The sequence below is a fragment of the Daphnia pulex genome, chromosome 9, assembly GCF_021134715.1.
Source record: "Daphnia pulex isolate KAP4 chromosome 9, ASM2113471v1".
In the NCBI taxonomy this organism is placed as follows: domain Eukaryota; kingdom Metazoa; phylum Arthropoda; class Branchiopoda; order Diplostraca; family Daphniidae; genus Daphnia; species Daphnia pulex.
The window spans coordinates 598,092-612,197 of record NC_060025.1 but is presented as its reverse complement, the minus strand read 5'-3'; the positions used below and the strand labels follow the sequence as shown (position 1 = coordinate 612,197).

General features: G+C 40.2%; 1 protein-coding gene and 3 long non-coding RNA genes across 13 annotated transcripts; 1 reads left to right on the top strand and 3 right to left on the bottom strand.

Moving 5' to 3' along the window:
• Window positions 1–729: 729 nt before the first annotated feature.
• On the bottom strand, window positions 730–1,368 carry LOC124202016. The gene is made up of 3 exons (XR_006877864.1): window positions 1,290–1,368; window positions 1,093–1,229; window positions 730–869 (listed from the first exon to the last, which is right to left on the bottom strand). It is a non-coding gene; the product is annotated as an uncharacterized LOC124202016 (long non-coding RNA).
• A 236-nt stretch (window positions 1,369–1,604) lies between these two features.
• On the top strand, window positions 1,605–2,243 carry LOC124202015. The gene is made up of 3 exons (XR_006877863.1): window positions 1,605–1,683; window positions 1,744–1,880; window positions 2,104–2,243. It is a non-coding gene; the product is annotated as an uncharacterized LOC124202015 (long non-coding RNA).
• Window positions 2,244–5,419: 3,176 nt separating this feature from the next.
• On the bottom strand, window positions 5,420–7,009 carry LOC124202014. Of its 8 annotated transcripts, none has more exons than XR_006877855.1 (7): window positions 6,949–7,009; window positions 6,769–6,883; window positions 6,605–6,685; window positions 6,165–6,524; window positions 5,714–6,104; window positions 5,546–5,660; window positions 5,420–5,471 (listed from the first exon to the last, which is right to left on the bottom strand). It is a non-coding gene; the product is annotated as an uncharacterized LOC124202014 (long non-coding RNA). The 8 variants fall into 8 exon arrangements; XR_006877859.1 differs by having other exon boundaries at window positions 5,430–5,660; window positions 5,714–5,777; window positions 5,908–6,104; XR_006877861.1 differs by having other exon boundaries at window positions 5,430–5,660; window positions 5,747–5,777; window positions 5,908–6,104.
• A 749-nt stretch (window positions 7,010–7,758) lies between these two features.
• On the bottom strand, window positions 7,759–12,442 carry LOC124202012 (unconventional myosin-XV-like). Of its 3 annotated transcripts, XM_046598286.1 has the most exons (14): window positions 12,142–12,442; window positions 11,673–12,080; window positions 10,896–11,107; window positions 10,745–10,819; window positions 10,222–10,638; window positions 10,033–10,151; window positions 9,888–9,959; window positions 9,509–9,824; window positions 9,223–9,436; window positions 8,818–9,161; window positions 8,662–8,730; window positions 8,390–8,594; window positions 8,201–8,334; window positions 7,759–8,133 (listed from the first exon to the last, which is right to left on the bottom strand). In XM_046598286.1, the coding sequence occupies exons 1-14, from the start codon at window positions 12,170–12,172 to the stop codon at window positions 7,900–7,902; spliced, it is 2,850 nt and encodes a 949-aa protein (XP_046454242.1). In that variant the 5' UTR covers window positions 12,173–12,442; the 3' UTR covers window positions 7,759–7,899. The 3 variants fall into 3 exon arrangements, with proteins under 3 accessions (XP_046454242.1, XP_046454241.1, XP_046454243.1); XM_046598285.1 differs by having other exon boundaries at window positions 8,662–9,161; window positions 12,142–12,415; XM_046598287.1 differs by lacking the exon at window positions 12,142–12,442 and adding an exon at window positions 11,383–11,527 and having other exon boundaries at window positions 8,662–9,161; window positions 11,673–11,811.
• Window positions 12,443–14,106: the final 1,664 nt, after the last annotated feature.

The following is a 14,106-nucleotide window of genomic DNA, read 5'->3' as shown; positions in this document are numbered from 1 at the left end:
GAAAGATTGCTGAAATACAAGATTGATTTTTAAATTACAAGTGCATGTTTCTATTTTCTCCTTAAATACCTTCTCCTGCTGACAATTGCAAACATGAACTTGAACTTTGTAAACTTAATTGTTCTTGCCAAATACACTGATAAAAATTCAAACTTTACATTTCAATAATATTTAAACTCTTCCCTTTTTATAAACTCGAAGATTGAAAGTCGAACAACCAATAATTTTATTTAAAATTCAAAGTCCACAAACCTATTTTTCTGCTAAGTCCAGACTTTTGTTTTTGAAAAAAAATTTAAAAAAATTCCCCTTACACAAGATTTTAAAAAGTTTATCGCGAAAAAGATTGATACGAATATTTTATTGCATACAAAATTTATTTTTATAACATTTTACATACATCATATACATTTTTCCTGTGGCCCCCAGGGGGGGGGGCCTGTCGCTTTCTCTACCGCGATAATAACATGATGCAAGTTATATGCAACATGCAAGTTATTATTTGTTTGGCGCAGAAAGCTTGTTTTATCTAGCAGTTCTCGACTGTTTCAAACCTGACATTGATCAGGTTGCCTCAGTCGTATACTGCATGATTGAATGAAAACTCAAAAGACAACAGATCAAAATTTTAAAGCAGCATCACGAAATATCACTGGCAGAGCAATTTCATATGGCATGGATGAAAACACAAACACAAAAATTTTTAAATCAGGAACCCAGTTGCAACAGCTCAGCTACAACAGCACAGCAACTCCTGGATTACACTGCAACTGCATGCTGCATACAAAGGCTCAATCTGTCTTCGTCACACCTTTCACCATTTGGCTGCAACAAGGTAACCACCAGCGTTAAAGAAGTGTTTGGTATACCTGTTCAAGAAAAGAAAATTAGTTTCGAGAAACACAACTGTGTACATATGCATACTCATTATAACAAAAGAAAACAAAGAGTAACAGAAAACTACGCAGACTAACAGAATAACTTTGATATCTGATTCAAACTTTCTATAGAAGCAGAGCAAATCGGTCTACTCTCTAGTCATGTTAACTAAATCTGTAGTACTTTAGCAAGACATTTGATCAAAATAATTACTTGTTTCTGTTGCATGAGATGAGACGTACGCCTAAGAAGAGGCAGCGAGACACACGAGGCACGCCATTTCGGAAATGTACAGGCCACTTCCAAGTCTGAGTTGAATGATGTGGCAAATTAGTTTCAACGTGCTACACCTGTAAATTTTCACATCAACATTTTACATTCAATAACAATAGAAAATTAACAATAAATACCTTTTAATTTTCATCGTGAGGAGCGTGACAGCCGACAACCTACTTCAACTGCGTCTTGGAACAAAATGGCCGCTAAGCATCCCTGAAGACACTCGCGCAGTCGCGCTACCTGGTGGATATCATTCATTCATCATTCATAAGTATTTTTCTGAATGTTAAACACGAGCAGTAGGTAACCATTAACTTTAGTTTATTGGATGAATATTGGAATATATTTATTGACATATTTCCTTTAGATTCATGACTAACTGCTAACTTAATAAGTTGATGAATGATATCCACCAGGTAGCGCGACTGCGCGAGTGTCTTCAGGGATGCTTAGCGGCCATTTTGTTCCAAGACGCAGTTGAAGTAGGTTGTCGGCTGTCACGCTCCTCACGATGAAAATTAAAAGGTATTTATTGTTAATTTTCTATTGTTATTGAATGTAAAATGTTGATGTGAAAATTTACAGGTGTAGCACGTTGAAACTAATTTGCCACATCATTCAACTCAGACTTGGAAGTGGCCTGTACATTTCCGAAATGGCGTGCCTCGTGTGTCTCGCTGCCTCTTCTTAGGCGTACGTCTCATCTCATGCAACAGAAACAAGTAATTATTTTGATCAAATGTCTTGCTAAAGTACTACAGATTTAGTTAACATGACTAGAGAGTAGACCGATTTGCTCTGCTTCTATAGAAAGTTTGAATCAGATATCAAAGTTATTCTGTTAGTCTGCGTAGTTTTCTGTTACTCTTTGTTTTCTTTTGTTATAATGAGTATGCATATGTACACAGTTGTGTTTCTCGAAACTAATTTTCTTTTCTTGAACAGGTATACCAAACACTTCTTTAACGCTGGTGGTTACCTTGTTGCAGCCAAATGGTGAAAGGTGTGACGAAGACAGATTGAGCCTTTGTATGCAGCATGCAGTTGCAGTGTAATCCAGGAGTTGCTGTGCTGTTGTAGCTGAGCTGTTGCAACTGGGTTCCTGATTTAAAAATTTTTGTGTTTGTGTTTTCATCCATGCCATATGAAATTGCTCTGCCAGTGATATTTCGTGATGCTGCTTTAAAATTTTGATCTGTTGTCTTTTGAGTTTTCATTCAATCATGCAGTATACGACTGAGGCAACCTGATCAATGTCAGGTTTGAAACAGTCGAGAACTGCTAGATAAAACAAGCTTTCTGCGCCAAACAAATAATAACTTGCATGTTGCATATAACTTGCATCATGTTATTATCGCGGTAGAGAAAGCGACAGGCCCCCCCCCCCTGGGGGCCACAGGAAAAATGTATATGATGTATGTAAAATGTTATAAAAATAAATTTTGTATGCAATAAAATATTCGTATCAATCTTTTTCGCGATAAACTTTTTAAAATCTTGTGTAAGGGGAATTTTTTTAAATTTTTTTTCAAAAACAAAAGTCTGGACTTAGCAGAAAAATAGGTTTGTGGACTTTGAATTTTAAATAAAATTATTGGTTGTTCGACTTTCAATCTTCGAGTTTATAAAAAGGGAAGAGTTTAAATATTATTGAAATGTAAAGTTTGAATTTTTATCAGTGTATTTGGCAAGAACAATTAAGTTTACAAAGTTCAAGTTCATGTTTGCAATTGTCAGCAGGAGAAGGTATTTAAGGAGAAAATAGAAACATGCACTTGTAATTTAAAAATCAATCTTGTATTTCAGCAATCTTTCACAAATCAGAGAAATACAGAGAAATACTTCAGAACTTAGGTAGGTCGGAGCAGTGGTGATATAGTCATGAAAATTTGCAATACATATGAACCTAAGTTTGGTAGTTTGGAGCAGGGCAATACTTAAATTCGTCGATGTAGTAAACTAGGCAGCGTACGTAGTTGTGTAATAGGCGGCTTCTTCGGTGTAGTACTTGGGGGCTGCGGTGTTGAAGCTAGGTGTAGCGTGGGTCGTGGTGTAGTAGACTGGAGCATCAGTGTAGTATTTCTGTTCAACGTAGCACGAAAGAGCGGCCTGTGTGTAGCCAGTCGGGACTGCGTAATACTTAGCCGCCTCAGTTGTGGTTGGGTAGATCGGGGCAGACAAGTACTTTGCCGCTTCGGTGTAGTATTCGACCGTCTTGGTGGAGAAATCAGCGGGAGCCTCGGTGTAGCAGCTGGGAACAGAGTAGCATTTAGGAAAATCGGTACAATAAGTAGCTGAGAACAGAGTAATACTTAGAAGCCTCGGTGTAGTAGGATGTGGCAGCATGCGTAGTCATGTAGTACTCCGTCGCCTAGATGGAGTAGTAACTCAGGGAGAGTAATACTTCAGGGCATCAGTGTAGTGGCTCGGGGCAGCGTAAGTTGTGCTATAAAACTCCGGTGCTTTGGTGGTGTAGTACTTGAAGACATCGGCGCAGGAACTGGTTGTTGCGTTAGTTGTGTAGGAAGTCGGCGGCGTTGCGGTTCAGTTTCCGCCATACCAAGGAGACATCGCTACACCAGCAGTCAACCCAGCCATCAACGATACAACACCCAATAGGAGCACGACGCCATAGTAAACTAAACAAAAATAATTTGAAACATTAGTATTAACAGGCATATTAACAAATAGAAAAAGAATATTTACCCATAATTGCGAATCGGTTACACGATGAGAAATGCAGTTGGTGACAGATAGGGCACTGCAGTTCGGGCACTTCTTTTTTCTTACGACTCCTTTTACGCACAGTAATACTCCGGGACGTAGGTGTAGTAGCTCGGGGCAGCGCAGGTTGTAGTGTAGTACTTGAGCGCTTCAGTGTTGTAGTAATGCGGGGCCTCGGTGGAGTAGGCAGGGGCAGCATGCATAGACGTGTAGAATTCCGACGCCTTAGTGATGTAGTACTTGGGAGCCTCGGTGTAGTAAACTAGGCAGCATACGTTGTTGTAGGCGGCGTCTTCGGTGTAGTACTTGGAGGCTGTGGTGTAGCGTAGGCCTTGGTGTAGCGTAGGCCGTGGTGTAGTGAACTGGAGCATCGGTGTAGTACTTCTGTTCAACGTTGTACGAAAGAGCAGCTTCTGTGCAGTGAGTCGGGGCAGCGTAATACTTGGCCGCCTCAGTTGTGGTTGTGTAGATCGGGGCAGAGTAGTACTTTGCCGCTTCGGTGTAGTAATCAGCGGGAGTCTCGGTGTAGCAGCTGGGAACAGAGTAGTATTTAGGAATATCAGTGCAATAAGTAGATGAGAACAGAGTAATACTTAGGAGCTTCGGTGTAGTAGGATGGGGCAGCATGCGTAGTCATGCTACGTCGCCTTGGTGGTGTAGTAACTCGGGGCACAGTAAAACTTCATGGCGTCAGTGTAGTGGCTCGGGGCAGCGTAAGTTGTGCTATAAAACTCCGATGCTTTAGTGGTGTAGTACTTGAAGACCTCAGTGCAGGAACTGGTCGTTGCGTAAGTTGCTTTTGGGTAGTAAGGCGGTGGCGTTGCGGTTTGGTATCCGCCATACCAAGAAGACATCGGTACACCAGTGGTCGACCCAGCCATTAATGATTCAACACACAACAGCAGCACGACGCCACAGTTTACTAGACAGTTATAAATTTAAATATAAATATTACATTATAACAAGCACACATAAACAAAAGAAGGATTGATATACCACACTCTTTGTAAAAGACAGAATATTTACCCATAGATGCGAACTGACAGACAGAGCTCTGCAGTTGTTGCCGTGTCGGAGATGCTCCCTCAACTGATTTACCTTCGCCTTTTCTCTCTCGTTTTATACGATTTTTTGATCACCCTCACCTCTTAAGCCTTGCGGCTATTGCAGTTGCTTAAAAATGATGAAACACATCCCGTTCTCACTCAACCTCTACACCACTGCATGACGCGTTTTAAATAATAATCTCCGTGACCTTCGAAAGTGAAGGAAAGGCGGACTGCCCTTTCCTTTTGCAGGATGATGTTTCTGGGGATGGGTCTACAACAGCCAATATCAAAATGAAAATGGTTATGTAACACATCCCGTTCTCACCCTTCCTCTTTTTGACAAGTTTTACGTTTTTTTTCTTTTGCAGGTTGTCATTGCTGGGGATGGGTCTACAACAACCAATATCAAAATGAATACCAAATGGTTATGAACACGTGTCGTTCTCACCCAACCTCTACACCACTGCATGGCACGTTTTACGTAATGATCTCCGTGACCTTCGAGCGTCCAACTGGCCTTTCCTTTTGCAGGGGATGGGTCTACAAAAACCAATATCAAAATGAATACCAAATGGTTATGAAGCATATAATGAAGCAACATGTCCCTTTCTCACCCAACCTCTACACCACTACATGATACGTTTTACGTAATGATCTCCGTGACCTTCGAGCGTTAAGGCCATGCAAAGTGGCCTATCCTTCTCCAGGTTGACGTTGCTGGGGATGGGTCTACAAAAACCAATTTCAAAATGAATACCAAATGGTTATGGCTTAAAACTCACTTTATATCAATTGACATTTGAGTATATATTCACCAATATATCATTCAATGAGTAATATTCAGACCTACAAAAAGACAGTTTTAGCTCTGCAGTATGGAAATGATAATGAAAGGGTATAATGACGATGAATGCAGTAAAATTATGTGACCTCTTTAGATTGAATCAAATATAAAGTAAAAATATTAGTCACTCACGCAATATTTTTCTCGCCAAAATCAACATCTCATCTAACGAAATATCACACATCGCGAAAAACAGCCAAAAATCTTAAGGGTAAAACTCCGTGCTGTGTTGAGACCAGGGTAGTAGAAGCCGGTTGGGTAGTCGAATGATAATGGCCGACGAAATGATATTCATGTAGGCCGCATCTTCTCGGTCATTACCTAAATGGCTAAATCGAGAAACAAAATGTAAACGAAATTTAAATTCAGTGGCATGACAATGAAGTTACACAGATAACGCCAATCAGGTTTCCTGAGCAATCCAGAAGATGGAATGAGTCAAGTTCGATGACAGAACGAATAATCTGTGTTGGACGTGTGGTCATTGACTTATTTTGGAGGGACAACGACACATTTGATCTTATATATAGGCCATATCTAAATAAGAAACCAAACAATCATTAAAAATTTAAAATTGCTATATGGATGACAACTTCTCTAATTCAATGCAAACACAACTTCCATTTATGATAGCATGATCACAATACTGAACCTCTTTTTTTGTTGTTGACAAACAGGGAGATTCAAGGGGAGCAGCCAACAGGTCAGCAAACAAGGAATTGTGTTGACTGTATAGTCCTATTCTTTTTCTTGAAATGATACCAATTTAATCATGCCAATTTAGAAACCTGTAATTAGGAAACTGTAAGTAAAAATTAAAATAAGTCACCTTGTTTGTGTCATCAATGTGCTTGACGTCTATGATCTAAAAGAATCATTAAACAGTATAGGCCTACACTCGAAATTGTCTCTAGATAGACAAAAGTGCAGATCAATATTTTTGAAACATATTAGACTGCAATGAAGAAGGTTCAGTGTAACAAGTGAACTTACACATGAAACCGCCAATCAGTTATTCAAGGTTCTCTAGAAGATGGAATGAGAGATTGGTCTCTGGAGTTGGTGATCTAGCAAGTCCAATAGAAACAGCCAATAATTAAGATGAATCCTAGTAAAACATCAGAAGAATTTAGGTTTCAGCAATACTTTAATAAAGCTAGTGTTGGTTGTTACCTCCATCATTTCGATGGCACATTCAGTAGAATACGTAATGAGTTTGAAAAAAATAGTTGACGTTAGGCTGCACGACTTTCACGTTTCCTCCTGTAAGTTAATGAAAAACATTAGGGTTACCCAACATGTACACGGAATAGAACACATCCCCGACAAGTTACAGACTAAATCACTCGAGTTTACCTATGAATTCATTGGTAATTTTCGAAGAAAAACTTAACTAGGACCACTTTGATAATCTGTAAAACCTAACACAATCGATAAATTCAAGCCGTAAATAGTTCTAATGGAATAATCGTTGATTCAGACCTATTCCCGGAGCCAATTGGAACGGAAGGTGAAGCCATTGCACGTCTGGTTGACAGAAATAGTCGTTCGTCAACTTCTGAAACTTAATTCAACGCTAGTTACAACACCACTCCAAAATGAAACTTCTCCACTAAACAAAATGTTTGCAGCCAGGAACCTAGAAAGAACAAAGACAATTATTATTGGCAGCTTCTTAATAACCATAGACACTCGACTAAACTACTTACAAGTTACAATAAACACGTTCGTACTTATTTAGAAAAAAAAGCTCCGCGCTGCAATTATTGGTCATGGTGGTCTTAATCTAGCTAACATATAAAGGGATTCGAGTGTAGACACCACAGTATTTAGGATCAGCGCAACCATTACCGAAGGAGGTGACGCCAATTTGAACTCCATAAAATTGAAAGGTCCAGTCAAGCCAATAGGTCAGAGAACCCATTATTAAGAAACATTTCAATGTAAAGGAAAAAATCAAAAAGTTTTCGTAACTCCGACAAATAGTAAATATCTGGTTTAATTTCTGGATATTTAAATAGCCTCCGTGTTCTACTGTTATAGACCCAATCTGAAGAAAAATTACACAACGGGCAATAGAAGCGTGGTTAAAATTTAAACTCGAATTTAAACGATTTTAAATTATCAATGTGAAGCCAAATTATTCTCTTCTTTAACGCTATGCTGCTGGATTCTTTGGTAAATGGTAATGTACTGACGGATAAGACGAGATATCTCGTGGGCCTGATCCGTTTGAATGCGTTTCACGCGCTGTAGCATCAAATTTCCACATTTCATGTCCAAGAAAAGGTGGCCCTCCTCCGATTTGACTTTGCGAGTAGATATCACCTCGAAATAAGAGTAATGAACTAACGTTTCCTGTAACACAACAAATTAAGATCAATATGAAGATGTATTTTCATCATTGGATTGAAATCAAACTTACGTGAGAAATGACATCAAGGAAGTGAACGCCATTTCGGTTGAGCGCTAAAATACTTTCAGATCGTTCGGCCGGATCTGCGTCGCGCCGGACGGCAAAGAAACTCGAACCAAAAAGTGGCCACTTTTCTAACACCTCTGTAAAAACAAAATTAGAGATTTGATATTTGGGTCAGAAGAAATTAAAACGAACCCAAGACTTCAACTTTGGCCTGAAACGGTTTAAAATGTTCGACTTCCTTCCAAGAGCTCTGGACCAGATTAACCCATTGTGGAGGTTTGATGTCACGAACAGAGAGAGCCGGTTTCGGCAACAGATATTTCGTCTCCTTCATGGTAGGCATATGATCGAAATCTGCTGCGCGATGAAGTAAAGCAGCTACTTTCGCAATGTCGTACTGCAAAAAAAGGAGGAAATCGATATTGAATGGCATCTAATTCAGCTGTGCGATGACAAAAACTTACAACACAGTCTTGAGAGATCTGCTCACCAGGCATGACGAGCAGCAGTCCCTCCAGGTAATCAGGTGCTACCTGATTAAAGACAATTTCAATGTACAGAGCGTTATCCAAACGCATTGGATAGTGCCAGACTGAACGGCAGAAGATCAGGTAGTACACCTGTTGATTCTTCTGCAATGCGGTTGTGACGTCGAGGATGTATTCTTCACGAGCAAGTGGCGTTGTAAACGTGTCACCTTCCACGATGCAATAGAGTGAATACTCTCCAATTTCCTCTTCGGATCGGACGTCGATCAACCCACAAATCTCTTCAATTACGTCCTGGACGATCGAAGTGGATTGGGTGTTGATTACACGTTCCGTACCACCTGGAAGTCGATACATTTGACGTTTGGAATTTCGACCGGCCGTTAATGCCGCGATCTCTTCGATGCTGGGCATGTTTTTACGGCCACCGTAGCGCAGAGTTTTGCGCAAATTCTGCAAACAAACCATGGCAGTCCCTGTGTGAGTAAACCAAAATGAAAGTTTGTATTCTTCATCAGAGTCGCTTTAGATGTATACCGTGATAAGCTCGTCGTTTGTCGTAGGCTGCCGCCTCCAAATACTTGAACAAGTACGGTTTTAACACTTCAGAGCAACTAAAGTAAGCGGCCATGATAGAGAAGAGTATCCAGCCACGTTGACAAGAATCTGGACGTGTGGATTTGTTGTTGGTTGTCTGTTTCATGATCTGACAGTATGTCTCATCACGTAATACTTCATAATTGTGGCAATGCTATACATGGAAAGATAAATTATTAGAATGCTATTCTATGTCCCAAAACGTGAATGTTTTTTGTTTTATTACCATTAGAATAGTGTACACGCTGTCAATTTCTGACTGGCCCTTGGCAATTGGGTAGTCACCCATATACTTCATGATGGAGATGAAACCTTCCAAGGCCAGCTTGTTGAGCTCGTTTGAATCGAGCTGTAAGAGAGAAGCGGGGATGGGTGACTTTGTAAATTTGACTAGATCCACCTGCTCTTTCCACGTCCAATCAGCACCTGCCACTGACTCGGGCCGATCCTTTGATTCCTTGTTTTTGCTCTTTTTCTTCGCCGAATGGTCGCCACTTCCGCAAAGGAGGGAGCTCACGTTGTCATGAGATAACTCTTCAAATCTAGAAATTCAAAATTATTAGAAACCAACGCCATCTATATGAGCGGAACTAAACTGAATTTACTTTTTGGGAGGTCGGAAATGGTTAAGGGCAAACTGGAGTAACGAATGTTTCCCATCGTAAAGTTGAGTTGGTCTTCCGGGATCGCAGAAAATTCACAACTAGGTCACACAAATCCAATTGAAAAATGAATGAAAGAAAACTTTACTGCGTCGAATAGTAAGTGGTCGAGGGAGACGAGGATCGTCGGGCCATTTCAAGCTGTGATGGCCGCTTGTTCGATGAAGACACATCACTACTACGACGAGCTCTATCCATTTGCTCGGCCTGGATGAATATGAAACTTGAATACAACAGAAACATATAGAATCAAAACAAAAAAAAGTTCAACACTAACAGGAGGTATTTGGTGGACAGCTTCGATGACATATCTTCTGTCCCCGCACGAAGCCCTCCGGGCGATGTGTTCTAACTCTTCAACGGAATCCCATTTCCGGCCGTTAATGAGCTCTTGCTGAAACACCAGGCTACGCTTGTCTTCCAGTTTGCGAACGCCATTAATATCATTGGGTCCGTTCAATTCTGATGGTCTTTCATTTGATGATTTAGACGTTTTCTGATAGTCTGCAGTCACCAATTCAAATTTGGGTCTCAATATCCTAAATTTGTTTATGCCTTCGGGTGCCGCTTGTACATCCCTCGGTTGACCATCAGGACTGACCTCTCGGCCCTTAACTACCGACAAAGGATTGAGCGAATTTTGAATCTCTCCTTGTGCTGCCGGCAAAAGCGGCAGCGTTGTAGGTGGAGCCCCCTGTGTATCACAAATTGAGTTTTAGTTGATCCTTTGGGTGGGATTATTTTCCAGTCTGTTCTTCCATTTTCCGGGTAGACATAAATTAGTCGCAATTCCAACTCACCTTGAAAACAGTGGATTCGTGACTGATGCTTAACTTGCGTGCGTTAGAGACATGCTCGGTTGTACTGTCAGACGACTGTGAGCACCATGAAAATGTAAAAAACAAATAAACATATTTAAAGAACAAGCAAAAATTTGAAACATTAATGTACCGTATTGAGTAGCTGCTGGAGAGCTTGATTCTGAGTCATCAGTTGCTGTTGAATCTGCACGTTCTGAGTCATCAATTGCTGTTGAATCTGCATGTTCTGAACCACTGCTGATTGGATGAAAGCAAGGCTCAGATCCTGATGCGAGGCATAATCAATGTTGCTAGTCGGTCCAGCGCTATGGTACGAGTTGGGTGCACCTGTCAATGGGAATCCTGTCAAACCCACAATTTTTGAAAAATAATTATTCCTCCATTGAAATATTCTCGTTTTTCAGAAGTAGAGCGTAAAGATAATTTCAGACCATCATTTAAAACTACATAACGCTTTTGTCCGTTAACTACATAGGAGCTGGTTAAAAGTCGTACAGAGAAAATGGTTCTTTTTTCAGTCAGTAGGTTCTATATTCTAGTTGTGTAAATGGGAAATGGTTTTGTTTTCAAGTCGTTTCATTTGGCCAATTAAAGTGTAATTCCTTTTGAGTTTTTACCTGAAATCGTTTTTAAGAAAGTAAGAGGACTACTGGTAGTGTAGGGTAAAAGAGAAAGGCTGCACGGGCGAACTTTGTTGACCAAGGCAATCTGGTTGAAGTAGATGAGCTCGGATCTAGCACGGGAAAGGCAGTCCAGCGTACGCTGGATCACATACGCAAACAAAGAGTTAACCAAAAGTGCAGTTGGAAGAAGATCAGTGTTGTTTACAATTGTCATGGTATGTTGTGATAGATATAGAAATATGATATTTGGTTGAAGTGGAGTCAGGCATGATTGTTATTTGTACCTCTAAAGAATCCTGGCATCAAAAGTGGTGATAGTGACATCAGGTCCAGCGATTGTTGTGGAGTTTCAATGTTGCTGCCCATCGGCTGGAATGGTGTTTCACAAGATGGACTTGAATGACTGTGATCTGCCAAGCCTTTGCCTCCACCTTTAATGGATGCTGCCAATGAATCCACTTGATCGTCTCCTTTGAGGTCTTCATCCAGTTGTTTATCGGTGATGAGGGTATCCACAAATCCAGTCAGAGGTCCCTTCCACTGCTGGTTGCCTTTCTTGATGGAAGCGACCAAAGGTCGAGCGTCAGAGTACTCGTCAGTGTTTCCATCCAAAACGGGCATAAACAAATCATCCAAATACTGATCCACGTCCGAACATTGTGATGGAACACGAACTCGACGAACGTGAGACGCTGCAAATAATGAAATGTATAGACAATGTGGCATTGAGTTTCGAATGGGCACAGCACTTACTGAGTGAAACTGTTTCACTTGTATCAGACATGGTCGGCGGAAATTTAGCAAATTTTTCGTTTGATTCGACGAAGCTGCTGCAGGATCAACAAACACATGGGTGCAATCAGAGATGAAGGAAACTATTTCGACACTTCACGTATGACTGCCTAACTGATGTTCAACACAGATTTCAATAACGATAATTGCCAAACTACAACGTGAAATAAGTCATTATGAACTATACTGATGGTGATATAATGACCGTCAAGCGTGACATTGCACACGATAGAGATCTAGAGACAAAGACTCGTGGAGGGAATCGTCATTCGTTCATTTGGGACGTTGGGGGAATGGTCATTTGTCAAGTAGCTGGCGGGCAATACCGGCAATGCTCTGTTGCATTATCGAATAAAGTCGCATAAAGTCATAAGACGTTCACCTTTTTCTGCCTTTTTTAAAATTCTAATCCAATTCGTCGATAACTCAAAAGTCAATTACCATACAATGATGATACATAACATACGCTAAGATTTTAAATATATTTTGTCTAGTAGTATCCGACTTTATCAGCCCATTCGAAACACGTACACATTAATAAGATAAAGAACAACGGAGAAAGACAGGTAACTCAGTTAACCGGAAATCGTAACTTCCTTTCTTTTAAATCCCCTATATCATGTGCACAGCAAAATATCTAATAAATTGTCAGCTACCTGCGCTGCGTTAAGCAAGGTACCCAGGCTGTTAGTGATTTTTTCCCATAAAAGAAAAAGGAAAAGAATATGACATTTCTCCTTCTACAACCAGGATGACTACTAGCTTTCGCTTCTTCTTTTTCTTATCAGGCACCCACAGATTCTTAGCTATGTTGCGAAAATAAATTGAGTAATGAATAATCGGATGTCTTTGATGGGAATTGAACCCGGGACACCGGCGTGCCAATTGAAGACTATACCACTAGGCTACCAAGCAATGTTAAACAGAAATGAAATATTGTTGAAAATTCTCAGCCAATACTTTTTTAGGATATGATCTACTTCCGGAAATAGTTCGATCAGGATATGCGACCATGGTATAATGGTTATAGCATCTAGCGTTGTACCAAAATGTCCCGTGTTCGATTCCCACTTCCGCCACATTGTCTCCCATCGTTGTTCCCCATATCGCCCTGTATAATATAACCATGCATGTACTAACCCATACTAAAACAAAACTAAACCAACTATTAACACTAACACTTACTACTACTAACTACGAATTCCTAACTAACACCAACAACAAACACTAACTACTACTTACTAACTAATACCAACTACTAACAACATATATGCGCGGCATATATAAAAAAAAAACCTTAGATAAATTCGTTGGGGCAAGTCAGATCGATTATCATTGTAAGACGTGGGACACTCTTGTACGCCGTAGTACTCGAGGGTTGGCTACTGCTGTAATAGACCGGTATGAGAGATGGCGAACCCTGAACGAAAAAACCTTTTTAATTAAAATTTTTTTTTACGATCAAAGTTCCGTGCTGTGTTTGAGAGCAGGGGTGGGGGATTGACACCCGGCCGCCGGTTGGGAAGTCGAATGATCATCTACCATTTTTACAAATGTGTTTCTAATATGAGTAGTCCTTTGCTTGATTAATTTTAATTTTATGCCCAAACATCCCTTTTTTGATGATCCTTATTCGCTTCCATTTACTTCCGGTGAAATTCCCGCAAAATTTTTGAAACGATTGCCAATCGTGACGCTAGATGGCAACCATAAGTGTTAATGCCAAAAAGGTTTGAAATCTAACAAAATCAAAGAAATTATACCGATACCGATACCGTAAAACTGGTATCGGTTTAAATTTAAGGTAGTTATAACCAAACTGAGTCATTCAGGTTAAATTCAATCATTGTCTTAATTCTATTTGGGTTTGTTTGTTGATAGAAATTAAGTGCATAGGATTTCATGAGCTTTTATATACAAGAAACG